General features: G+C 34.2%; 1 protein-coding gene and 3 long non-coding RNA genes across 4 annotated transcripts in view; 1 reads left to right on the forward strand and 3 right to left on the reverse strand.

Annotated features, from left to right (window-relative positions):
• The window catches only part of LOC133519531 (gastrin/cholecystokinin type B receptor-like), a 142,969-nt gene that overhangs the window by 79,715 nt on the left and 39,690 nt on the right, over positions 1–23,564 (reverse strand). The window contains exon 3 of the mRNA XM_061853536.1: positions 21,762–21,988. Within this exon, the coding sequence (XP_061709520.1) occupies positions 21,762–21,988 (227 nt within the window). The remainder of the gene's footprint in view (positions 1–21,761; positions 21,989–23,564) is intronic.
• LOC133520172 (uncharacterized) lies at positions 887–3,326 on the reverse strand. The gene is made up of 2 exons (XR_009799716.1): positions 2,285–3,326; positions 887–2,162 (listed from the first exon to the last, which is right to left on the reverse strand). It is a non-coding gene; the product is annotated as an uncharacterized LOC133520172 (long non-coding RNA).
• On the forward strand, positions 5,228–10,444 carry LOC133520184 (uncharacterized). Its single transcript, XR_009799719.1, has 6 exons — positions 5,228–5,349; positions 6,802–6,861; positions 7,355–7,423; positions 7,724–7,783; positions 8,400–8,473; positions 9,910–10,444. It is a non-coding gene; the product is annotated as an uncharacterized LOC133520184 (long non-coding RNA).
• On the reverse strand, positions 11,145–12,844 carry LOC133520185 (uncharacterized). Its single transcript, XR_009799720.1, has 2 exons — positions 11,804–12,844; positions 11,145–11,681 (listed from the first exon to the last, which is right to left on the reverse strand). It is a non-coding gene; the product is annotated as an uncharacterized LOC133520185 (long non-coding RNA).

Consider the following 23,564-nt stretch of genomic DNA (forward strand, 5'->3'; position numbering starts at 1 on the left):
GTGTAAAAGTACGTCGGGTGTTTTTGTAGAATTCTGCTTCGGCAATGAGTAAATAATAGTACTACGTAATGAGAGTCGAAGGTCATGAATCATATCGTCCTTCACTAAAATATTATGAATATTTTTTGTAGTCGTTGACTGTAATGTTTGAATTAAGATTTCGTATACCAAACTATAATTGCGTACTTTTCATGTATGGGCTCCCACTCAACTACAAGATTTATTTCGACACGCGTGCCGCCGCGCTCCCATAGAAAAGACTAAACGGGCGCGTTGCGTCGCCTTTATGTCAACATTTTTGTCGACTGATATTAGTAAGATATTTTCATTAATTATTTATATATGACTCGTAGAAAAAGTATTGTATACAAACTTGATATAATCAAACTTTTCAATCTCTTACCTTACTTAGCCAACTCATCAAGCTTCGTTGCCTAAATACGGTACTTGACTGAAAAGCTCTCTATTATATGACGATTGTATAAAATACTATTATAGTTAGAACACTTCTTATTGCACACCTCATTAGAATTTGAAATTTCAAAAAAAGAACAACTACTTAATCATTACTTGCAAGTAGTAAATGCTTGCAAGTCGATTTTAACCATCCAGCGGTTTCCGGCTGTACCTTACCCCATCTACTACTAAACTAATTAACTAAAATTCAACCAGGATTAAATAAAAATAGGAAAATAAATAAATTTGGCCATGTGATCGTCTAGTGTATTTACGTTGTGAACCTTAATACCCTTCGTCTTTTATGTGAAAACTGATACGATTTGGATTTTTCAAAACTATCCCTAAATATCCTATGAATTTGTAAATATTCCTACTGTATATTTTTATTAACACTATTGTTAGACAAATAAAAAAAAATAGTAAATAATATATATTTTTTAGAATTTATCTCCTACCGGGCCCTACCGTGACCAGTTACCGTGAACAGTAGTAAGCCCTTTTTGTTTGTAATTTAAAAACTTATATTTTCCTTTTAATATATCTCTTCGCTAACCTAGCTAGCTAAAGGAAAATATGTATATGTAACCATTGTAACCATAAGTAAATATTGCAAAGAATAGCACGTACAAACATACTTTATCTACTGTCACGCCCGGATGAAGACAGGTCTCTAAGCTAATTAATACCCATTTTATTTTATTTTATTTTATTTTTAATAGGTATTCCTAAGCACTATGTAATATTACTCTACCAACGTTTCGTAACCTAATTTCAGACGAGAAGAAACGCCAAGAAACTCATCTGAATGTACTATTAATGTATGGAATACTGAAAACAATCGTCTATTAAATATGACTTTATTTACCCTTTAATTCCCCAGTTATAGAAAAGCTCAATTGTCACTAGTGAACTGCTCCGCCGGTCACTAGCTCCCTATAACAAAATTATTTAGTATGTCCTCAAATAACTTTGTTCCCCTATCTCTCCCAATGTAAAAATATATAAACCTTCAATCATATTTAATGTACGAGCCTCAGTAACCCATCCATATGCTACTGAAGATAGATTTTAAGTTATTTTGTAATTAAAAACAGTTAAAACTCTAATGATTTTAGTATTGTTTTGTATACAATCAAATTAAATGTGAAAGAAAATAAATAAACCTAACACCCAAATAATGACTCTACCCTAACTCTACCCCAAATTCACCTATTCTAATATGTGTAAAACTAGAGGCGAACCTCTATTTTTACAGGGAGGAGTGTGTGTGAGGGACCCTAATTTAAGCTCTAAACGTTCGGCCGACAAAACCGAGGTATAGCAAACCCTAGTGTCTGTGTGATTGCCTCCCTCCATCTGTGTTAGCCGAAGCCTGGGTACAGATGAATAAGGCGCCCTAACCATGTATATAATGTGTATAAATAAATATATTTAACAAGACAACGCTTCTTCAATTACCAACAGATTTCAATGAGTAAGGATTACTCCTAATGGTCCACACGTGAGACCCTCATATCCCTCTGTCAGACCTTGAAGAGAACGTAAGAGGTATAATCGTCACCTGTGTTGGTAAAAAGGCTGACGCCAGGCCCCTCTCGCGACCTGGACCTAACTCTCTACTGGATTCCCGAGTAAACCTGCTTGTCACCGTTTGGTTAGGTGTACTCGGTAGGTTGACCATGCAACCTGACACTGAACTGGCTCTAAAATACAAAAAATCCACAAAAATAAGTAAGTATTGACACTAAAATAACAATTGAACAGATTGACAAAGAACAGCATAGTAGCTACGCAATGTCAAACATTCAATCGTCAAAATAACAACCTTTGTTTTTACGTCTACGAATAAGCCAGAGAAAGTGACAATCCGACGGTCAAAAATATAATGGCGGTCCTGGCTTAAAACTGAGCTATTTATAACCTTCGGCAAACGCTCCAGACGAGTTAGACGTTTCTCTCGTACTTATCGTAGGGTAAAGGCACCAATAGTCAACCCCTCCACGAGATTTCTATGTTCAAGAACGTCTCATTTGCCCACTAATTGATCAATAAGAATTATGAATGTTTTTACTCATCAATAATTTATTAAAGTTTAATTTTTATAAAGAATAAAACGTAATTTAATTTAGCTTATGGAAATATTTTATTAAATATAATGCAAGGGCCCTTTTTGCCAGTAATCAGCCTTCCGTCTACCAAGACACAGCCTTTAAGTACCCAATCTACAGCCATCTCATTTTAACGCCTGGCTATTGGGTTCCGAGTTCCGTGATCTCAGTGTCCAGTGGTCAGCCACAGGATGACTACTGAGTATTTGATGTATTTCAATGAAATAAAGTCATAATAATGTAGATATTTAAAGGTGCTTGATTTAACGACTTACATTGCATTTGAAAATAATAAAAAAATCTTGAAACCTATGCTCAGCCTCTATCGGCTGACCTCTGGGTCCACGATCCCTTTAAAATTACTGCCTCAAACCCAGTAATCGGCCAGGGCGTACTTTAATATGGATTTATATTAATTTTTTACTTTTTCCAGACAAATTAAGTATTAATTACGTGAAGCAGTGCACAATTCGGCTGCTAACGTCTGATCAAAATACCATGTGACGCTCCAAAAAAATGGCGCATATGACATATCCCTTCATGTCAGAAGACAGCACTTCTTTGAAGTAGTGTTGTGGTTTATGCTAAGCAATTCTTTTAAAATTTAAGTTACTTTTCAATTCATACTTTATTAATCTATAATAACACCTACTTTTGGCACACTGGTGCATGTCTGAGCACTGATGCCTTTACCTTATACGTTTGACTAATTTATTACCTTTTAAACTCGAGTACCAATCACTTTTTCTGAGTAACGACCCACTACGAAATATGATTTAGTTAAAGTCTTTGTTGTTTAGAATTTCTCGTGAGAATATTTTGCTTCCATTCCATTAAACTTACGGAATTAATTTATTAGATATATACATACTATTTACTAGTATTTTGATTAATATTGGAACATAATAATTGAGGTTTTTAGTTTATGAAAATGATATGGACCGATTATTTGTGCCAATTATTTTTATATGTTAACTAGAACTGCTAGTGCGTCTAGTTACAATCGCCCCCTCGAGAATTAGCATTGTATTGTTCCACACATACATGTATAATTCTCGAACCCTTATTCCAATAAAACTGAAAATTATATCCTGAATTTGTTGATATTATCCCCTTCCTTCCCCCCTTGTGTAAATGTAAACGTGTGGTGTATGATGTGTGTTTAAACCAATACTCCTTGATTGTGATTGATTCAGTATAAAACTCGGATCTCTGAATTTTAATAATGTATCATGATTATCTTTTCGTCACGATTTTCCTACCAGCACAGGATATTGGGTCGTGAATCCAATAAACTCTAGTAGCTCGATCTCATGGTTTCATCCTAGTCTATGGATCTTTCTATCCGGCGACTTAACCACATTGCCCGGTTAATAGATGAACCAACAAAACCTCCCCTCACAAAGTAGGAAAAACATTTGGTATAAGTACTGGGATATTCATTCTCCATTAGTCAAAGCTCAATCCGAATTCTATTACCCAATCACTCCTTCCAATCAAGTTTTCTTGGAGCATGTCTCATACATGAACCAGATATTTGACTTCAGACTGACTTCCATATTAACAGTAAAATGTAAAAAAAAAACTTAAATTATACCTTGATAACATCCTGATACTTGTATCAAAACATTATCTTTACAAACATAACATAGATATAAATTAAAAATACTATGTAATGTCTGCAATTAAATACTATTAAAAATAATAAATATTCATCCAGACGAACCATTGAAAAATAATAAAATTGAAAATTATCTACACTACTGTAAACACTTCACCGTTATGACATATGAAAATAAGTCTTACTTGAGAACCGTTTACTACTATTATCTATCTTTCTATTTAATAATTAAATACATATAACCATTTCACACTCAAACCCATATTAGAAATAACTTGATAAAATTCATTTAAAAATAATGCATTAATATCTCTTTAGAATATAAAGTTGTGATAATGCATGTTCATTGACATGTCATCATCGTATTTTGCTGTCAAAGATCTCATTCACTATGAGGTGTGTAATTAGTCATGGTCTTAGCTTTTTGTGAAGTGTATAGTCAACAAAAACTACCCTTTGAAAATGGGTCGAATCGTCATACGATTTTAGCCTACTGATAAGAATTTGTTGACTATTTTGTGTATTTCTTTGTAATAAAAATATCAACAAATCCAGGTTGATTGCAATCCGACATTTGTCTAATTGTAAAAATCCATATATACAAAAATATTACAAACTTTCACACACTTCTTGCAAAAACATCAAATACCCATTAGTATATTCTTATAATTAAATAGTTAATCATCTTTCATTGGCTTTCATTTCCCAGTTCACTCAATCTATCCCAGACCATTTCTACAGATAGCCAAAGTCACGATATGCAACCAGAGTTAAAATGCATCCAATAAAACTTACTTTAAAAAAACAATATTTCAGACAACCCCAAGCTCCCTTCTATATATTGTATAACAATATCAAACGTAATGTGTATTGACAAAACTGTTTATATTTAAGTTGAAGTTGTTTGTTAAGATAACGTTAATACCGTACCGTTTTATTTAAGGTTACGTTATTACATCTTATCATGGCAACACTAAAACTCAATATTTTATCATGGCATCCCCGCAATGAAGCGTCCCGGAAGTGACAGAGGGGATGTGTTAAGCTTCTCTCTGATCAAACTGACCGTTGTCACTGGCTCAGTTTTGAATTTCACCCTGTGTCGTGAAGTGAAATGTAATTGTGAAGTGTAATAAATTTTGTTGCTGAAGAAAATAATTGGTAAGTTTTGAATGTATTACTTTTTTTTTTTTATATCATATCTAATCTTGTAAATTGGTAATTTTTGTTCATTTATGCTAAATTATTTTTTTCCGCCAATTCTAGCCAAAAATTTTATTTATTTAGTATTATCTTCGAATAATACCATGAATATTATAATTTTATCCTCTCTTGCTTTGCAGTATCAGATAAATATTTAATTAACATATTTTTAATATATACTTATCATATTTTATGATAATGTAACAAGTGTATTTAAACGACTTAATTAACTTTTAAGTAATCAAGAGTAATATTTTATTATTATTTTACTACCTATTTCTAGACTGTTTAATTTTCTTTTTTCATGTATGCTATAAATATTAAATACTAGAAATGCCACAAACATTTGATAACTATATGGTATTTGACCTATTCGGCCACTTTTGCTGAATATTCAGTATTCGGCCAATACCACTATTCAAATTCAAATTATCTAGATCAATTAAATAACATTCTATCCTTTACTTGTACTCAAAACCACCACGCACTTTACAGTCCAGGTAGAGAAACCCTCGACGCAACGGCAATTTTTTTTTTTAGAGACCCGAACATGTGCACTCAACTTGTCCTTAAACTTTTACGTCTATTGTCTCAATTTTTTATCACCGGCCGCATCGGTCGCAACATTCTAAGTTTTATTATTTCAACATGTTTTTGTTTTAATGAATTTTTCCATTAACTTAAACCCAAGTTTAAAAAAAATCTCAGTAATAAATCAAAGATCATTATTAATATATCGGTAAATGTTTTTTTTTTTTTTACAATGAATTGTAGTTAATATTTTATTTCAATTAATTTCTTTACTGGCAACATCAGTAAATACTGAGTATTTCCCTTGTTTTGTCTATGGCGTCGCTAGAGTATAGCGCTAGTGGCGCCCCCTAGCATAAACTATAGGTCAATTTGTTATACACAAAACCAAACTCTTTTTGAAGTGCTAGGTTGTGATTGTGACGTGTACATTATTTTTCTTTAAAATGAGACTTACTAAGATTGACCCTTTAATTTGTGAGTTCCCAATAATTTGGGATAGTAACGAGTTATATACTATGGAGATAAATTTTTGGCCGAACTCGCTCGCCAGGACTTATTAAAACTGTGCAAAAATGTAAAACCTTTTTTAATTCAAATATTTTGACTATGAAAATAAGAAATTTCAAGGATCGCCTTCGCAGATTTAAGGTATAACTACAATTATATGTATGTTTTGTCAAATATTTTATTTTAATAATCTTTTAATTATTATTCCAAAACTTTTGTAATGTTAAAAGAAAACATTTCTTATTACATCATGAAGAACATCAAGACCAAGTTTAAATAAGTTTAATAAATTCATCGATAGCATATGATTAATATTTTTTATTTATAATTTATTCAATTAATCATACTTATTTCTTTTGAATTTTTCAGGCTCTAATGAATGAATCCGGGTTCCTGGATGAGTTGGGTGACCCTGAATCTACCCTTTAGGTAAGTAATACACTATTCTCTTTTTTTTCAGAACATTTTTTCCTAAAAATGTCAACTAGGTAGGACACGTTCAGTTATTTCAGTATATATTAGTTTACCGTAATGTTAATTTAAACTACATATTTAGTTTATATCTATGCTATAATACTATCCTGTTGCCATTATGTTATTAGTTCATATATATAGGTATGATGATAAAAATTTAACTCATTGGCCTACAATCTATTCTTTTTTCTTCTGAAGTCTGTTCTGTTTGCACTATAGATACTGATAAGAAAGTGTTGTTACGCCTACTTACTTGTTTTAAGTGAACTCTATTGCCTATATAATATGAATGAAATTCGATAACACAAAACAAGACGTATTAAGGAGTACCTGCGACCTTTTTTTCCGACCCTTTAAGTGGCCAAACGCGTCTCGCCTTGAGCGTCAGCTATTTTTAACACATGTATTAATTAACGGTTTTCAAGTTTTTGCTTAAATATGATTTCAGATACGTAAGGCGTTTTTGAGTAAGCTGATATATAATTAGTCCTCCTAATTATATGACGACATTTTATAAGTAAGTATACTTTTCCTAACCTAGCAGTTTTTTTTTATTTCAATTTGTTCATTTATTTATTAAATAAAAACAAATTTAATGAATTTCATCGCAATAACCAAATATTTACTGTAATTTGTATTTTCAAACTAATTTCTCATAACCAAATTTTTTTTTTCCAAAAAGTGATATTCTCGTATATATAATTAAAATTGTATTGATAATTTTAGTTTCTTTGTGATATATTGAAATCTTAATCTACGAAAATAAATACAAAACGTCTTTGTTCTCTGTTTAAACTGGATACTTCCCAATTTTCAGATGTTCCAAGTAACGAGGTATCGAGTGCCACTGAATGCTGTCCTGTTATTTTATTTTGAGGTAATTAAATTGCTTACTTGATATTAACATAACTTTTTTTTTTCCCAGATAATATTATGTAATATGATACTATGTATGATTAATATATATTTTTCAAATCATTTTATGAACTAAAAATCATTACTGCTAGTCTTAGTCTCTCTTTAGTTTAATTATATAAATTGTTAATTGAAACTATATATATATATTTTTTTTTTTCCGAAAATTACACTACCGCTATTTGTGCCTTCGGGTAACATAAAGTAGCCCAACTCTTTAATATACAAGCTTATAGGGTAATATATGTATTTTTTAAGATTAATACACTCCATTTTTATGAACAATACACAAATCAAGTTCATTCATTTTATTTCCTATTCTATGTATAATTGAATGAAGCGACTTGTATATGTGAATAGTGTTACTTCCACACATACAGACTACTATCATGCCGGATGTGGATTGAAGACCCTATTCTAACCTACCTATTTAATTTACATTTCAAAAAAAAACTTAATCCTAATTTGTCGTTTGTTATTTATTTTTAAAAGTAATTATTAAAAGTCTCTATAACAATATTACTTTTGTAAACTGTTTTGGTAACACTTAATAATAATAAAAATATTAATAATTTCAGCTAAACTACGACATTCAGCATCTCTACACTCGACCCGCGACCCCAAGAACCAGTGTTCTTCTACTCTAGACTTGGTAAGTACAAAAATATTACTTTTATTTTTAAGGATACAAAAATATGACTTAATATCTAATACACTTATCATTTTAATATTTATTGTATTTTATAACTATTATTTGATTCTAACAATTATTTTTCTAGTCCAATCTTTTTATATTGAACCACAACAATACTTAGTATAAATGTTTTTATTTATAATCATTAATTTCAGTCAAACATTACGTTCGCCGGATCAGCTATTTTTACTCAATTTACCTTTATAATATCTTGACAAATGAATTGCATTATATTTCCCTCTGAATAAATTCGTGTATGGATCAACTAGAATATTTACGTTGGAATAGGGAATTGCTGCAATTACATAAGGACCTTCATAAATTGATTCGAACTTTTTTGTAATCTTTTGCTGAGCATTTGATTTATTTAACTTTTTTTTATTTTAACCCAATCCCCTATTTGAAATTGAATCAGTCTAAAACTTTGATTAAACTTGGCCTGCCTTATCTCAGCTGCTTTCTTTAAATTTTCTCTAACCTTTTGCCTAATGTCCGCTATGTTTTTCTTCATATGACTAATAATTTCCTTATCAAATGATAACTGCGTAGGCTGACCATACATTATTTCACATGGGGTGAACCCTGTACTATCGTGTAATGTATTGTTATATAAAGTTTCTATCTTAGGTAATATTTTCACCCAACTTTGATGTCGTTTTTCACAGTAAGTCCTAAATAAAACTCCGAGTTGCCTATTCACACGCTCTGTAGTGTTAGGTCGAGGATTTCTAACTGTCGTATAAATAGTTTTGACCCCCTTTTCTTTCATAAATTGCCTCCATTGACCACTACTAAACTGCGAACCATTATCTGTTAAAACCGCTTTTGGTTGTATAATTTTAAAGAATTTTTTCATGCTAATTACGACAGATAATGCTGTAGCCTTCCGTAGTGCGAATAGTTTGATGAATTTGCTAAATGAATCTTGAACTACCAAAATGTAATTCATTCCGAATTGTCCTGATGGTAAAGGCCCGTAAAGATCTGCCATGATTAAATCTCCAATATCATTACTCACTATTGATTTACATGGTCCTACATGTTTGATATTATCATTTTTCACCATTTGACAAGTATGACAAGTTCTTATTAGTTTTTTAACACTTTTTTTTCTTATTTAAACACTTATTAAACACACTTATTTTATACATGAATTTTTAATTTTATAAACTAAAAACATAATTTAGTCACTTTTTAACACTCTCACTGGATTTCTACACTGTGTTGGTAAAAAACGTATATGTATACATCCGTACATATACATATATGCACATTTGTTTAATGAAAACGAAACTATCGCCCGCTATCTTTTTGTTTGGACTCGCATAACGCATTTTAGTTTTAGCTAATTTTAATTGACTATTTATACTAATGTATTTTTGTGTTTGTTTCAGGTAATATTAGTCCCTACAATGCAAGTTACATCGGTAGAGTGCAGCCAAGAGGAGAAAAAATTATATTGATAAATTATAATATATAGATATAATTTAAAAATTTCCAAGAAAAATCCAAATCATATTGTTCACATTCCAGTTTTCTTACGGCAGCAAAAATGTAGCCGACGAGGCTACTCTATGTAATAAACTATTTATATATATATAATCCTGGTCATTCCGGCACCAAAAATGTACCTTACCCCATCTACTACTAAACTAATTAACTAAAATTCAACCAGGATTAAATAAAAATAGGAAAATAAATAAATTTGGCCATGTGATCGTCTAGTGTATTTACGTTGTGAACCTTAGTACCCTTCGTCTTTTATGTGAAAACTGATACGATTTGGATTTTTCAAAACTATCCCTAAATATCCTATGAATTTGTAAATATTCCTACTGTATATTTTTATTAACACTATTGTTAGACAAATAAAAAAAAAATAGTAAATAATATATATTTTTTAGAATTTATCTCCTACCGGGCCCTACCGTGACCAGTTACCGTGAACAGTAGTAAGCCCTTTTTGTTTGTAATTTAAAAACTTATATTTTCCTTTTAATATATCTCTTCGCTAACCTAGCTAGCTAAAGGAAAATATGTATATGTAACCATTGTAACCATAAGTAAATATTGCAAAGAATAGCACGTACAAACATACTTTATCTACTGTCACGCCCGGATGAAGACGGGTCTCTAAGCTAATTAATACCCATTTTATTTTATTTTATTTTATTTTTAATAGGTATTCCTAAGCACTATGTAATATTACTCTACCAACGTTTCGTAACCTAATTTCAGACGAGAAGAAACGCCAAGAAACTCATCTGAATGTACTATTAATGTATGGAATACTGAAAACAATCGTCTATTAAATATGACTTTATTTACCCTTTAATTCCCCAGTTATAGAAAAGCTCAATTGTCACTAGTGAACTGCTCCGCCGGTCACTAGCTCCCTATAACAAAATTATTTAGTATGTCCTCAAATAACTTTGTTCCCCTATCTCTCCCAATGTAAAAATATATAAACCTTCAATCATATTTAATGTACGAGCCTCAGTAACCCATCCATATGCTACTGAAGATAGATTTTAAGTTATTTTGTAATTAAAAACAGTTAAAACTCTAATGATTTTAGTATTGTTTTGTATACAACCAAATTAAATGTGAAAGAAAATAAATAAACCTAACACCCAAATAATGACTCTACCCTAACTCTACCCCAAATTCACCTATTCTAATGTGTGTAAAACTAGAGGCGAACCTCTATTTTTACAGGGAGGAGTGTGTGTGAGGGACCCTAATTTAAGCTCTAAACGTTCGGCCGACAAAACCGAGGTATAGCAAACCCTAGTGTCTGTGTGATTGCCTCCCTCCATCTGTGTTAGCCGAAGCCTGGGTACAGATGAATAAGGCGCCCTAACCATGTATATAATGTGTATAAATAAATATATTTAACAAGACAACGCTTCTTCAATTACCAACAGATTTCAATGAGTAAGGATTACTCCTAATGGTCCACACGTGAGACCCTCATATCCCTCTGTCAGACCTTGAAGAGAACGTAAGAGGTATAATCGTCACCTGTGTTGGTAAAAAGGCTGACGCCAGGCCCCTCTCGCGACCTGGACCTAACTCTCTACTGGATTCCCGAGTAAACCTGCTTGTCACCGTTTGGTTAGGTGTACTCGGTAGGTTGACCATGCAACCTGACACTGAACTGGCTCTAAAATACAAAAAATCCACAAAAATAAGTAAGTATTGACACTAAAATAACAATTGAACAGATTGACAAAGAACAGCATAGTAGCTACGCAATGTCAAACATTCAATCGTCAAAATAACAACCTTTGTTTTTACGTCTACGAATAAGCCAGAGAAAGTGACAATCCGACGGTCAAAAATATAATGGCGGTCCTGGCTTAAAACTGAGCTATTTATAACCTTCGGCAAACGCTCCAGACGAGTTAGACGTTTCTCTCGTACTTATCGTAGGGTAAAGGCACCAATAGTCAACCCCTCCACGAGATTTCTATGTTCAAGAACGTCTCATTTGCCCACTAATTGATCAATAAGAATTATGAATGTTTTTACTCATCAATAATTTATTAAAGTTTAATTTTTATAAAGAATAAAACGTAATTTAATTTAGCTTATGGAAATATTTCATTAAATATAATGCAAGGGCCCTTTTTGCCAGTAATCAGCCTTCCGTCTACCAAGACACAGCCTTTAAGTACCCAATATACAGCCATCTCATTTTAACGCCTGGCTATTGGGTTCCGAGTTCCGTGATCTCAGTGTCCAGTGGTCAGCCACAGGATGACTACTGAGTATTTGATGTATTTCAATGAAATAAAGTCATAATAATGTAGATATTTAAAGGTGCTTGATTTAACGACTTACATTGCATTTGAAAATAATAAAAAAATCTTGAAACCTATGCTCAGCCTCTATCGGCTGACCTCTGGGTCCACGATCCCTTTAAAATTACTGCCTCAAACCCAGTAATCGGCCAGGGCGTACTTTAATATGGATTTATATTAATTTTTTACTTTTTCCAGACAAATTAAGTATTAATTACGTGAAGCAGTGCACAATTCGGCTGCTAACGTCTGATCAAAATACCATGTGACGCTCCAAAAAAATGGCGCATATGACATATCCCTTCATGTCAGAAGACAGCACTTCTTTGAAGTAGTGTTGTGGTTTATGCTAAGCAATTCTTTTAAAATTTAAGTTACTTTTCAATTCATACTTTATTAATCTATAATAACACCTACTTTTGGCACACTGGTGCATGTCTGAGCACTGATGCCTTTACCTTATACGTTTGACTAATTTATTACCTTTTAAACTCGAGTACCAATCACTTTTTCTGAGTAACGACCCACTACGAAATATGATTTAGTTAAAGTCTTTGTTGTTTAGAATTTCTCGTGAGAATATTTTGCTTCCATTCCATTAAACTTACGGAATTAATTTATTAGATATATACATACTATTTACTAGTATTTTGATTAATATTGGAACATAATAATTGAGGTTTTTAGTTTATGAAAATGATATGGACCGATTATTTGTGCCAATTATTTTTATATGTTAACTAGAACTGCTAGTGCGTCTAGTTACACGGCGACCTTCACCAGGTCGTCGGTCTATCTTGTAGTTAGCCAGCCCACTTACGATTGTTCAAAATGGAAATGATAATACAATAATTAGCAGATATGATTATTGTTCCTTATTTTACGGCTTAAAAAAATAACAACGGTATGCGTTGTATACTTAAGTATTGATATTACTCGTACCTCAAAACACCTGTACCCCTAGTGTAAATAAATTCGATTTCGAAACGTGACGTACGCGTTTGCGTTTAGTCTCATTTTGTATTGGATTTAGAAAGAGCGCGCCAAGCGGGACGTTTTGGAAACTCAAAATCCTATACAAAATGAGACTTAACGCAAACGCGTTCGTCACGTTATGATGTCGATTGAATTTACACTAGGGGTACTGAAAACAGAATTTAATTTGCAGAGTGCAGCATATACCTACAATTTATTTTGAAGAAATTCGGGTAGACAATAAGTTGAAATAATATTTTGCCTTGTTATTCTGTTCGCGTCAATTTATTTTTGTGAAATTATGTTCATGCAGCAGTAATCGTATTACGTTGCTGATATGAAAACATGGTCATACATATGTCACGGGTCACAAGTACAGTAGAGTGAGCTTTTAGTTTTTGAAGCAGGAAATAAGTTTCTAGATATGTTACCAGACGTCTTTCTATGCGGGACTCCACTCACGAAGACTACTCGGTTCAAGTACCTTGGTCACTGGGTCACCGATAACCTCCAGGACGACATGGACAGGAAAGGGAGCGCAGCATTGACTGTTCGCTGTAATATGTTGGCCCGTAGGTTTGCACGCTGTAATGGGGATGTTAAAACGACATTATTTGAGTGGTTTTGTCAATCCTTTTACCGTGCAACCTGTGGATGGACTATACTAAAAAACATTGAATACTCTGCGCGTCCAGTATACCAACGGATTCAGGTTACAGTTGGGGCTACCACGCTTTTGTAGCGCATCAGGTAGGTTCGCATTGGCACGCGTGGACAGTTTTTTCTCAATAATACGCAAGAGAACTACCAGTCTGCTCCGATTTCCGGTACCTTGGGTCATTGATCCAAAGTGACGGCAACATCGACCGTGACGTGAAAAATAGAATAAATGCGGGATGGATGAAATGGCGACAGGTCTCTGGAACAACTTGCGATCCACGAATGCCCCTTAAACTTAAGGGGAAAATCTACAAGACGATCGTGAGACCTGTTGTAATGTATGGATCAGAATGCTGGGCGACGAAAGTGATGGATGAAAGAAGAGTGCACGCAGCGGAAATGAGAATGTTGAGATGGATGTATGGAGTGACGAGAAAGGATCGGATTAAGAATGAGTATATAAGGGGAAGTTTGAAAGTAGCGGTAGCGGAGAAGATAAGGAGTGGTAGGTTAGCGTGGTATGGGCATTTAATGAGGAGGGATGAATGCCATATAGGAAAAAGAATGTTAGGAATGAATGTTGATGGACGGAGAGCGGATGGTAGACCCAAAAAACGATGGATGGATTGTGTGAAAGAGGATATGAGAAAGAAAGGAGTGAGTGCTGAGGTGACGAAAGATAGAGGAGAATGGAAGAGAAGAACATGTTGTGCCGACCCCACGTAACGTGGGATAAGGGCAGGAGGAAGAAGAATACGCAAGAGAACCGCCTCTATGATACGCCGCGTGCGGGAGAGCACCAACAGTCTCCTAAATCTGGTGTCACAGTGCCCGGTTAGTGCAGTCTGGAGGCACTGGATATCCATTCACATGGAGTCAACTGGCATTGTACGAGTATGTAACGTATTTTAAGTAGTCTGTAAGTAGCTAACGTATATAATAAGTCTTGTTTGTTACTAACATTTCTATGGACTAATTATGTCTCATGCAAATAAATTGAATTGAATTTAACTGTTTAGAAGGTATGCGTTACGCCCTTTGTCATGACTAAATAAATAACTTTATTTATATACATATTATAAACGTTCTATTACGTTGGATGAGTTTGTTTTTAAAAACAAAATTTTCATAAATTTACAATTTTATTAATATTGCGGTCTAATCAAGAACCTGTCAGTCCTGTCATTCATAATTCGTATCAAATATTAATACCTTGGGATACCTTGATGGATTTGAAATCTTTCCAATTTACATTTTAAAGCAAAGTGTGTGTCTGAAAATAATTTGATATTGCTTTCGAAAATATTCTTAGAAATACTTGTTTTAAGTGTAAACGGATTCAAATTTTACGTCCATGTTCGTTAGTACCATGGACAAAACTGTAAGTTCATATTAATAAAATAAAGATGAACTTTATTTAGTGCAGATACGTTCTACTTTCTTGTCGTATCCTCATGGCTGAAGGACGTGGCGACCTGTGGACACTCTTCAACAGTGCTCTCCAAGCAGCTCTATCTAGGGCCCGGTGCATGCTAGCCTGAAATGTGGTTTTTGTCTCTGAAGTCTCACGATGTTTTCCTTCACCGAAAAGCGACTGGTAAATATCAAATGATATTTCGTACATGAGTTCCGAAGAACTCCTTGGTACTTGCCGGGGTTTGAGCCCGCAACGCTCTTACCGCATGGCCACCAGCGCTTTTTTTTTCTGTGTTGGTGTTTTGTTTTTTATTTTGTTTTGGTTGCATCAAAAATACACGCTATATTTATATTTATTATATATTTGTGTCTGGAGAAGCTGTCATTTTAGCACAACTTCGCCTTTAAAAAGTCGTAAATTGTACTGATGTAGCAAAATTCATGAACAAAGCTGCCTAATAATGAACTCGAGCATAAAGCGAGCTGCCACATTTGATCATTTTAATTTTCCGGATATCCGTAAACATCCGGGAAATTGGGTACTCATCGTGTATTCTATGTCAAACAAAAAACCTCTCCATTATTAACGTTCAGTAATTGTCTCCCGCCGGGTCACAGATCACATACATATTGTACCTCATAATGTATCTTGCAATACGGAGGTCGCGGGTTCAAACCCCGGCTCGTACAATGAGTTTTTCGGAACTTATGTACGAAATATCATTTGATATTTACCAGTCGCTTTTCGGTGAAGGAAAACATCGTGAGACTTCAGAGACAAAAACCACATTTCATGCTAGCATGCACCGGGCCCTAGATAGAGCGGCTTGGAGAGCACTGGTGAAGAGTGTCCACAGTCGTCAGGTCCCTCAGCCATGAGGATACGACAAGGAAGATGAATGTATCTGCACCAAAGAAAGTCCATCTTTATTTTATTAATATGAACTTGCGGTTTTGTCCATGGTACTAACGAACATGGACGTCAAATTTGAATCCATTCACACTTAAAACAAGTATTTCTAAGAATATTTTCGAAAGCAATATCAAATTATTTTAAGTAACCTTTAATAAACCTATAAATTTAAGTTTTGAATGTCTCCCTACGCAGTCAAAAGCTGGTTGGGGACTTCACCTACACCTTAAATTTCTTTGCGGATGTCAGTATGCAGGTTTCCGCCGAGATGACGCCGGGCCGCCGGGCTAATGCTTCACAAGGCTCAGAACCGGTTTATAAAATACCGGTACATACCGGTTTATTTCGGTTTTCCTCCGAATTTTTATAAGAACGCGAACGTTTTAAGAACTTTATTGTAACCTAAAAAACCGGTTTATTCACCGAGCGCCAAAACGGCTGGCCGGCCTGTTGGTGTACCACGTAAACATAGGAAGGACCCGGTTTTTATTGGTCTAAACCGTTTAAATAGACAAAAACTTTTCTCATAAAAAGCGGCTTCAAAATAACGGTTTTTCGAGCAAAACCGAAACTAAAAGGTTTTGCGGCAAGTAAGTACAAGATAACGGTTTGGAAATTTAACCAGTTTCCGAGCCATGATGCTTCATAATGAGGCATCTATGGAAAGTAACCGTTGCTATAGGCTGTGGTGACAATGAAAGTAAACTCATTTGTATGGAAACGGGCGAGAATATTCACTCGCTCAAATATACATGAATATTAACGTGATGTTTTTTCGGGATTTTTAAATAAGTATTTATGAGTCGCCATTTTTTGCTAAACGACCGGCCTTGTTAATGAGGAAAATATAAAGATAAAATAAAATATTGGAATGTTTAATTAATTTCTCGTTTGTAAATAAAATAAAATAAATCTTATTTTCAGGAAACTAGTCGCCCATATATCAAGTACGTTTGCTTTTATAACAGTATATTCCAAAAAATAATTATCCTATCATAAACGTTTTCATGTAAAATGTTGCCAAGGCGAAATCATAAGGCTCACACTGTCAAAAACTTATCAGATCTCATGTAGAGCCAAGCTTTTACCTCTACAAGCCCTAACTTCACAAACTCTGCCCCTTACTCAAATTTTTTTTTTTTATACTACGTCGGTGGCAAACAAGCATACGGCCTGCCTGATGGTAAGCAGTCACCGTAGCCTATGTACACTTGTAACTCCAGAGGAGTTACATGCGTGTTGCCGACCCTAACCCCACCCCCCCTCGTTGAGCTCATATACATGGCTTGGCCTTGGCCACCTTAGTCAAAATACCGTGGCCCCAGATACCCACATATATTTTTAAAGACCGCTCTTTTATTTTAAGTTTTGGTTGATTTTAGTCGGTCGGCCACTATCGAATCTTAAAAGTGGTAACGTTTTATTGTTGCCTGTCTCTTTCGCTCTCAAAAAATGTTCACTTTATACGTGATGGTTTCCCTTTTGTACACTTCAATTATTTTTAAACGTATCGTCGTTCTAGATCTATGGCCGTCGTACATCAAAGAGAATTTGAAATATATTTGGATTGTCAAAGAAAACTTTGTATGAATAACAGTATATGTACTGCCATCTTTGGTCATACTATTAAAACTTTTAGAACGCCATTTGACTTCGATCTATATTATTTCACTGATATGTGTTAAATTTGTTAAATATAAAAAAGTGGCGCCATCTAATAGGCTAAAGGTTATGATGCTATCGCTCGAAACAATGCCGAAAGATGGCAGTAAATTTACTGTGGCTACGAAGTGTTCTTTGACAATCCACCTCTATTTCAAATTGTCTTTGATTTTATTTACAAAACATTTAGTTAGTCCCATCTTTTCCAGCTGTCAAAATCAGGGGCACGGTTATTCTCTACTATATTACACCTCTTCAATAAGTCTTAGCTATTTATGATCTGCAAGAAGTACTTCTAGTAAGTTAATACAAAAGCAATTGGCTCGGCGTTTGACAGCTTCTTATAAGAAAATTCCAAATTCTATAGAATTCAAGAAATTTAGTCTCGTTTTTCCTGAAGTATTAAATTAATATCTACATTCTGAACTGGCTATGTCGGAATTAATAGGACGCAATGAATTAGGCGCATTCCGGCGAGAGTTCCAACATTTACAATAATCGTTTCTTGTTATTAGGATTCCGGTAAAACGGGAAAGACAAAAGGTTCGAAGAAATCTAAGGGTAATTTGTTGAAGTAAAATTTTTACTTATTTGAGAATAATAGTACATTACAAACACTACTGCAGTAAAGTATTGTATTGTACACTGACATAAATATAGTAGACAGGCTGTTGAGAACAAATTGTGTCCGCCATTTTCGGCGTTTGACGTCTGTCACTAAGCTAAAGAATAAGCATAGCTGTGTAGCTAGCCAGAGGCGAAACTGTTATGACAACTGTTCAGTTTCTGCCTACATACATACTGTGAAGAATCTGGATAAAATGTATTTATTTCCTTACAAGTGTATTGAAATTGTTTTACATATGTGACACGGATGACATTAAAATTTATAAAAATAGTCATGAAACTCTTTCTCAAATGACTTTTTTTTATCCAATGGCGCTTATAGCATAATATACTATTTAAATATGAGAAAAACACTAAAACAAATTACGAAATAAAGAGTAATATATCATTATTATGTATATATTCTGCAAACAATAAGGTAGATAATCATTAGTACCTACGTGTTACATCTGCGAAATTTTATCTATGCGCCAAAGAAAATGGCGTACCACCGCGAGTGTTTAAAGTTACATTTCAAAATACTCTAAATTAGCTTAAAACAAGAGTTTTTTCGCAGTGGATTGTTAATATATTGCTTTTATTATGTTTCTTGATATTATTAGAATATATTTTCATAACGCACAATGGTATTTTTAATTTTTATTGTTTTTAGTTATTTGTGACACATGCGTGGCATCTCGCCAGTAGTCGGAGACGTAGTACTAAACGCAGTGAAGTGCCGGCACTTCATTGAGGTGTCGAAGCATTTTCTTCCAGTGGTCTTCTCTAGTACTACATAATACCTCAATGGTATTGTAGTGTGAGTGTTCCTTTTGAGTGCCACATCGATCAAGTATTCATCTGTTGTAGCGGCCCTTTAAAATTAATTACTAATGCCCGTTGAATCTAGGAAATTCCATATTCTTTGGGCCGTTATACTCTATACCTCATAATGTTGCGACATGCCGTCCTAAGTAGGTACTCCTTTTCGACATTAGTGGTCCGCAGGAACAGAGAATGTGCATTACAGTCTCTCCTGATTCCTGGCAGAACCTGCATGTCGTATTTTATTTATTTCCAATTAGAAACATGTGTTTAATTAACTTGCAGTGTCCCGTCAGTATTCTAGTCACTGCGCATGTTTTGTGGCAGTAAAGGAAGAAATTACTCAGATCACATGTAATTGTCGGCCGAAGCGAAGCCGAGGCTCTGTGATCGGAGCCTTTTTTATTTTATTGACCGAGGTGTATATATTAATTTTAACTCGTTTTAAGCTGATATGATCATGATTTTAATAATTGTATTTTATTGTATTGGATTTTATAGTAATATAATTTTTAATCATTGTTAATAATTTTTGTCACATTTGTCTAATGTCTACGCTGATTTTTTTGCCTCACCCACAAAAGTAGGTACGGTCAACCAATTTTATTCCTAGGCCACTATAGGACCATGTCATAATGACTTCTACGACAGTGCTTATTGAGTGATGCATGTCATGTATAGAGTAGTTAAAGCGACAAGGTCCTATAGTGGCCTAGGATTCAAATTGGTTGACTGTACATTTATTTTTAACGATGATGGTACGTAACCTTTTCGCGAATCCAAGCCGAACTGAATCGAATTGTTGAATACAACATGATTTTTCAATTAAATAAGAAACGAATTGACCTATTTCACTCAGATTGCCGCCATTTGCCACGTAATGGCGGCATGCAATGTAGCTTTAGCCACAAATGTCGCACAAAACCACCTCTCGATTACTTAATTGAACTATTGAATCAACAATCACGTAGTAATTTATATATTATATATATCGTTGTCTAAGTACCTCAACACAAGCCTTATTGAGCTTACTGTGGGACTTAGTCAATTTGTGTACTAATGTCCTATAATATTTATTTATTTATTTATATAAAAAAAAAAAAAAAACAATCACGTAGTTGGTTCGCTCAAATTGTTCCATGTTTCAGGATAAAAAGGAAAAGTTAGCACGAAATTTTTATCGGGCAATTTACGTAAAAATATATAATATAACACGCTCTTATGGCGCTATTTTTAAATCTTATATTTTGGCGTGCTTTTTATGCCGAATGATTAGAGTGACTATTACGAGTTACTTTACGAAGTATTATTTGATATTTACAGCTAAGAAATCATTATTTGAATGAAAAATGAATAAAAAATAGGCCTTTAAATCTAAAAGTCAAATGAAAGAAGATGGGACAAAATGCTACCTACAGTACCTATGTTATGAAACCACCCGAGTCTATATTAGTACGGTAAAGTATATTCTCGTATTGCAATTTGTCTAGAGGGCATACAAAGTGATATTTAGACATTGATTTATCTACAATAATCCTTCTCGCGTGCTTGTAAATATGATGACATAGTCCTATTTCTAGGGCATCTAGGGTTCTTCTAACTATTGCTCGATTTTTAATATAAAAGGGACTTAGAGGAACTGCCATAGGGATCATAGTATACGTACATAATCAAATGTACCATTGTTTGTCTATACCTTTTGCATTTTGATTAAATGCTGGTCCTTCTAAATATAACCATTCTTAGTTCTAGACATCATGGGCACCATCTTCCTCTTAACTGCAGCTACCGCCAGCAGCGGGGCGAATATGGCCAGCGATATCAGGTACTAGAACACGAAAAATGAGAAGACTGCGCACTCCTCAACTTGTGGGCATCCAGGGTTCATGTAGCTATTCCAAGTTGATTAAATGCTGGTCCTTCTACATACACTCGTACACCTACATTTTAGTCCAGTATTATAATAATATTAATAATAACCGATCTATTCTTCGTCTTAGCATGGGCACCATGTCCCTTTTCTCAGCAGATGCGAACATGGCCAGAGATATCAGCTATAAGCACGCGAGAAGACTGCACACACCTTGACTTGAGGGCATCCAGGGTTCAAGTAGCTATTGCGCGTTGATTAAATGCTGTTCCTTATACATATATTACATGTTAGTCCTGAATTATAATACTAACCGATCTTCTTCTTCGTTATTTGCATGGGCATCATCTCTCTTTCCACAGCAGCTGCGAACATGGCTAGATAAGCAAATAAGAAAACTGCAATGTCCTCATCTTGAGGGCATCCAGAGTTCATGCAGCCATTTCATGTTGATTAAATGCTGGTCCATTTACCTATATGCCTATATTTTTAGTTCCGTATTATAATACCAACCGATCCATTCTTCGTCCTAGCAAGCATGGGCACCATCTCCCTTTCCACAGCAGCTACCGCCAGCAGCGGGGCGAATATGGCCAGAGATATCAGCCACAAGCAGGCAAGAAGACTGCAAGCTCCTCGTCTTGAAGGCATCCAGGGTTGGCGCAGAGACTGCGTGATGGCCAGATACCGGTCCACGGACATGGCTGTGATTGTGAACACTGATGACGCTACTGCTACCCCTGTGAAAGAAAAAAGTATTTGATATGTCTTATATGTTTTGATATGTCTTCTGCATTTATGGATGGACAACATTCAACACTTTAAACAGAAATAAATGTCATATACAAAGGAAAAGTGACCAAGGGCTCGAATGTCCAAGACTGGAATTGAACCAGAGCGTCCTCTGCTATCGCGACAGCTAGATGCCTTAAACCGCTCGGCCATCTGGATCACAGCGACATGGGTCGAATTTTCCGAAATATATTCAATTCCTTAATAGCTTACGGCGCCCTGGGTACTGCAGGCCTTGGTCACTTTTTCCTTTGTATATGTCGCAGTACGATAGATAAAGCCGTTATATAGTTATAACCCTAGGGATATAATTATATGTCGTAACATAGTTATACGAAAGCGATTTATTACTATCTTACTAGGAATATAACTATAATACGGCTTTAGTTTAGTGATATAGTTATATTACTGGATTAAGTCTAGTGAAATAATTGTAGGTAGGAGTGCGGCGGTGCGGCGGCGGTATAGTTATATCCCTAGGGATATAGTTATATGCCGTATATATATAGGCTTTATCTATCGTACTGCGACATATATATTATGACATTTATTACAGTTTCTAATGTATATAGTAGTGTTTCTACTTCAAAAAACACAAATAAAACACTTTCATAAAAATAATTATATTTGTTTCCTAATAGTACAATTGTATTTCATCAAGTGACAAAATTCACTAGTTACATAAAAATAATTAAATGAAAATCAACCTTGTTTTAGTACTACTACCGTTCACTTTGGCTCTAAACTTGTGGTAATAATTACTTTAAACATTTAGGTATTATTTGCCTCGGACACAGGTACATAGATGGTTTTTTCTCAATCTCCAATGAAATTTTCTAGTTTTTCTAGCTGGGCAGGGCTATAGATAAATTCCTTCAACTTGAAAGCTAAGAGCCCTTTACTGTCTACCCGGCGAGGGTGTGGCAGTCGGGCATGCAGTCTGATTATTAAAAGTTTCAGTAAACTTAGAACGTTATTTCAGAAATTTTATTTATTAAGGCGAAACGCATTATAGATTTTTATACAGGGTGGGAAAATAAGAGTCATAAACTTTGTTTTTTAATTTTAATTATATTAAGTGAAAAATTTACTAAATATTTTTCATAAATATATTATTCAGGGTTGGCAGTTTTATACGGAAGATAATTTCTGTTAAATGTCCAACTCTAGCAGCAAGCATTTTTTTCTCAAATGTTTGTGTTGTTTAAAATACATTATTTCCTCGATTAATTTCGAGAAACAGTGACAGTGATTGGCACCCAAATTCCCCAAATTTTGCAGCTCCTGACTAGTTTCTGTGAGGTTATCTAAAATTACGGGTCTATGCTAACAAGTTGATGAAATTCAAACAATTAAAACCGTCCATCCGACACAAATCTACTAAGATAACGACGAAACGTCCGAAAATATGCAGAAAATTGCGATGAGGGCTCAACATTCGCCTGATATCAGTGGTGGATATATGTCAGACATTAGGTTCCGCATGTATATGCCAAACTTGAATAATATATTTTAAAAACAATA

This window comes from Cydia pomonella, chromosome 7, assembly GCF_033807575.1.
Source record: "Cydia pomonella isolate Wapato2018A chromosome 7, ilCydPomo1, whole genome shotgun sequence".
NCBI lineage: Eukaryota > Metazoa > Arthropoda > Insecta > Lepidoptera > Tortricidae > Cydia > Cydia pomonella.